Here is a 2,981-nt window from a genome sequence, read left to right on the forward strand (position 1 = left end):
ATGCCATCTCCCTATCTCAGGCCAGCTGTTCGTAGATGCTCGCAGAGCAGCGGCTCCACCCACTTCGGCTACACAACAGTCAAGGAGGATGAAAAAGCTGGCAAAGGTGCTGATGCTTTTTTCAGTGAGGTCTGATATGCTTACCGCAACCTCCTCCGGTTGTTTGATACAAAGCTGTCCACATTTCAACTCGCGACATGCAGAGGGAATTAAGATGTCATTTGTTTTTCGGATCGTGCCAGCTCACATCGTGTTCCAGCATTGATTTCTGAAATGCGCCAGCGTGCTTGGACAGTGTTTTGACCCAGCCGCCCGTGCCGCCCAGTCCACGAGGTATTCCTCCAGCGTGGCCGGCAAGTACGACCTGATGAACGACGCCATGAGTCTGGGCGCCCACCGGCTGTGGAAAGACGCCCTGGTGAGCCGGCTGCGGCCGTCCGCCCCGCACCCGGCTGCTGGACGTGGCCGGCGGCACAGGTCAGTCCGCGCGCCGCCGTCACCGAACGGTACGCCCCCCCCCCGCGGCACAGGTCAGCCCGCGCGCCGCCGTCACCGAACGGCACGCCCCCCCCCCCCCGCGGCACAGGTCAGCCCGTTGCGCCGCCGTCACCGAACGGTACGGCCCCCCCCCCTCGGCACAGGTCAGCCCGCGCGCCGCCGTCACCGAACGGCACGCCCCCCCCCCCCCCCGCGGCACAGGTCAGCCCGCGCGCCGCCGTCACCGAACGGCACGCCCCCCCCCCCCCGCGGCACAGGTCAGCCCGTGCGCAGCCGTCACCGAACGGCACGCCCTCCCCGCCCCCCCGCACCTCCTTGCGGCACCGTCTGACGTCAGCGAGAGCTGGCTTTTGTGAAGACATGTAATGGAACTGGCTCGTATGGTCGAGTTGAGCTTGTTGATGCATATTAATGCTGAGCAATAGGCCGGGTTTTGCTATAGGTTTTTTTGCGGGATCCTCAATCGAATAGCAAAATTTTCGGACGCTATATTATTGCAAACCCACGAATGTCTTGGTATTTTTATTTTAAGTACAAAGGTGGTCGTCATCTGCTTTTTGATGAGTCGTTTTCAACATTTTGGTTAGAAAAAGACATTTCAGTATGACGAAATTGTATAGTTGTAATGTATCATTTTCAGGCTTACAATATGCTGTTTGGTCACGTAAATATAGCGACGTTATCGTGGACCAGTAAGTTATTTCTCGGTGCTTGCGGAAGAATTTACTGACAACCGTTCCGGGCACTATGTATTTGGTACAAGGGAAACCTATGCTTTAAGTGTGGTTTGCTGGCTGCTGGGGCCCGCAGACCGGTTCACGTGCTTAAATGGAGCACAAAGAGGCTAATTTCATGAACAATGTGATAGAGAAATGGTTGGGGAGCATCGGTACTTCTCAAATCGTACGGCAATTGGCGCGATCTATCTCACCAAGAAATGTTACGTATCGAATTACAACGTCTGATAGTTTTCAAGTTACCGAAAAACCTAAACTGGATGTGAAAAGGGATGCCTTCTGAGCTGCGAGGGATATGCAGCACGTTCTGGGAAAATTGATCTAGTATTTTGTTTTAACGCATAATAGTTTAAATCAGTAATTTTGCGTACACATGAATCAACAATGGATTGTTTCAGCAAGCCAGTGTAGCCGGCGTGACGTGTTCCTGTCTGTTCCAGCTGACCCTTTTCTAAAAACGGCAGTCTTCACCCGTTCTTCTGAAGCAGCATAGATCTAAAATGACCAGTGCTGGCCGAATGGTCTCTTATCCCAATCAAACCGGAAAGTGATATGGGTGAAAAAGAATGGGGTGCCAAACGTGAGTGCATGAGCAGTCGAAATGGACACTCACACATGCCGGGGTTTGGGATAAAACCATGGAATTCCGGCCAGACAACCACGGAAATGTCATAAGGACGAACGGTAACGGTTGTGTTGATGGCGGAATGCCTCCAAGCGGCAATGCACGAATCAAAAACAAAGTCCTGCTCTGACTAAAACGCGTGCACGGTTCTGTGCCCATAGCGTGCGTCTCGTCCCACCACTGCAGACGCCGCCTGCGTGACGAACTGCGCTCAGTCTGTGTGTGCGCTGGCTCTGGGGGTAACGTGCGGCCCGCAGTCCGCAGCTCTGTGACGCCTAGTGACCCAGTGAGGGGCTGCCCGGTTATCGATTGTTTTGACGAACTGATAAGTTCTGTGCAGGTAATGACGTCAGTGTTGATGTCTGGCAGCTAGTAAAGCGGCGTCTCTTCACATTCGTGATCTCGGGATCGTGCAGTCTAAGCCACGGATTCTTGACGGATCTCCTCGACGGAGCCAGCGAGCATGGGCAGAATCTTGGCTTCCAGTTGAGCCCAGTAGCCATTCCGCCAGATAATCGGTCGGACTAAGCGTTGGAGCGGTGGAACCAAACCTAGTGAGTAGTTGGACGCTACGAAATAAGTTCTGGAAGCTGCTTCTACGTGTTTCTTTCTTACGTTTTACGTGTAGAATGACTGGAGTCATTCTGCTCGCCATGTCACCCACATGGGTGAAGCATGACCTCGAACCGAACAGACATTTAGTGGCCCATAATGCGTGTTACGAGGGCCTGTTTTGTTTGAGATGAAGCGTGACCCGTCTTTCAAGAACGGCTCCAAAAACGTATTCCGCATCGTCCAAGTTGTCATTGACTCGGCTCCGTCGGTCTAATGCGTGGTCAGACCAGCTGTATCAACGGAATGACTACTGAGGTCACTACGAAGTCATGCTAGACATGCTCGCTAATGCTGTCGAGGAGATCCGTCAAACCCTGACTAGGATCGCTTGAATCGCTTAGATCAGGAATAAGACGAGGCGCTTTCCCCCCCCCCTCTCTCTCTTCTCTTCTTCTCTCTCTCTCGCTCATCGCTCTCTCCTCTCTCTCTCTCTCACTCTCTCTCTCTCCCTCTCTCTCTCTCCTCCTCTCTCTCTCTCTCTCTCTCTCTCTCTCTCTCTCTCGCTC

The 2,981-nt window shown here is 53.4% G+C and overlaps 1 protein-coding gene across 1 annotated transcript in view; it reads left to right on the forward strand.

The window, feature by feature from the left end:
* Nucleotides 1–2,981, forward strand: part of LOC119109310 (2-methoxy-6-polyprenyl-1,4-benzoquinol methylase, mitochondrial-like) — a 6,411-nt gene continuing 3,430 nt past the window's right edge. Inside the window, 4 exon segments of the mRNA XM_037232907.1 lie at nt 1–106; nt 326–339; nt 341–436; nt 438–473. Of these exon segments, the coding sequence (XP_037088802.1) occupies nt 1–106; nt 326–339; nt 341–436; nt 438–473 (252 nt within the window).

The sequence above is a fragment of the Pollicipes pollicipes genome, unplaced genomic scaffold (genome assembly GCF_011947565.3).
Source record: "Pollicipes pollicipes isolate AB1234 unplaced genomic scaffold, Ppol_2.1 Scaffold_7231;HRSCAF=8579_pilon_pilon_pilon, whole genome shotgun sequence".
Taxonomy (NCBI): domain Eukaryota; kingdom Metazoa; phylum Arthropoda; class Thecostraca; order Pollicipedomorpha; family Pollicipedidae; genus Pollicipes; species Pollicipes pollicipes.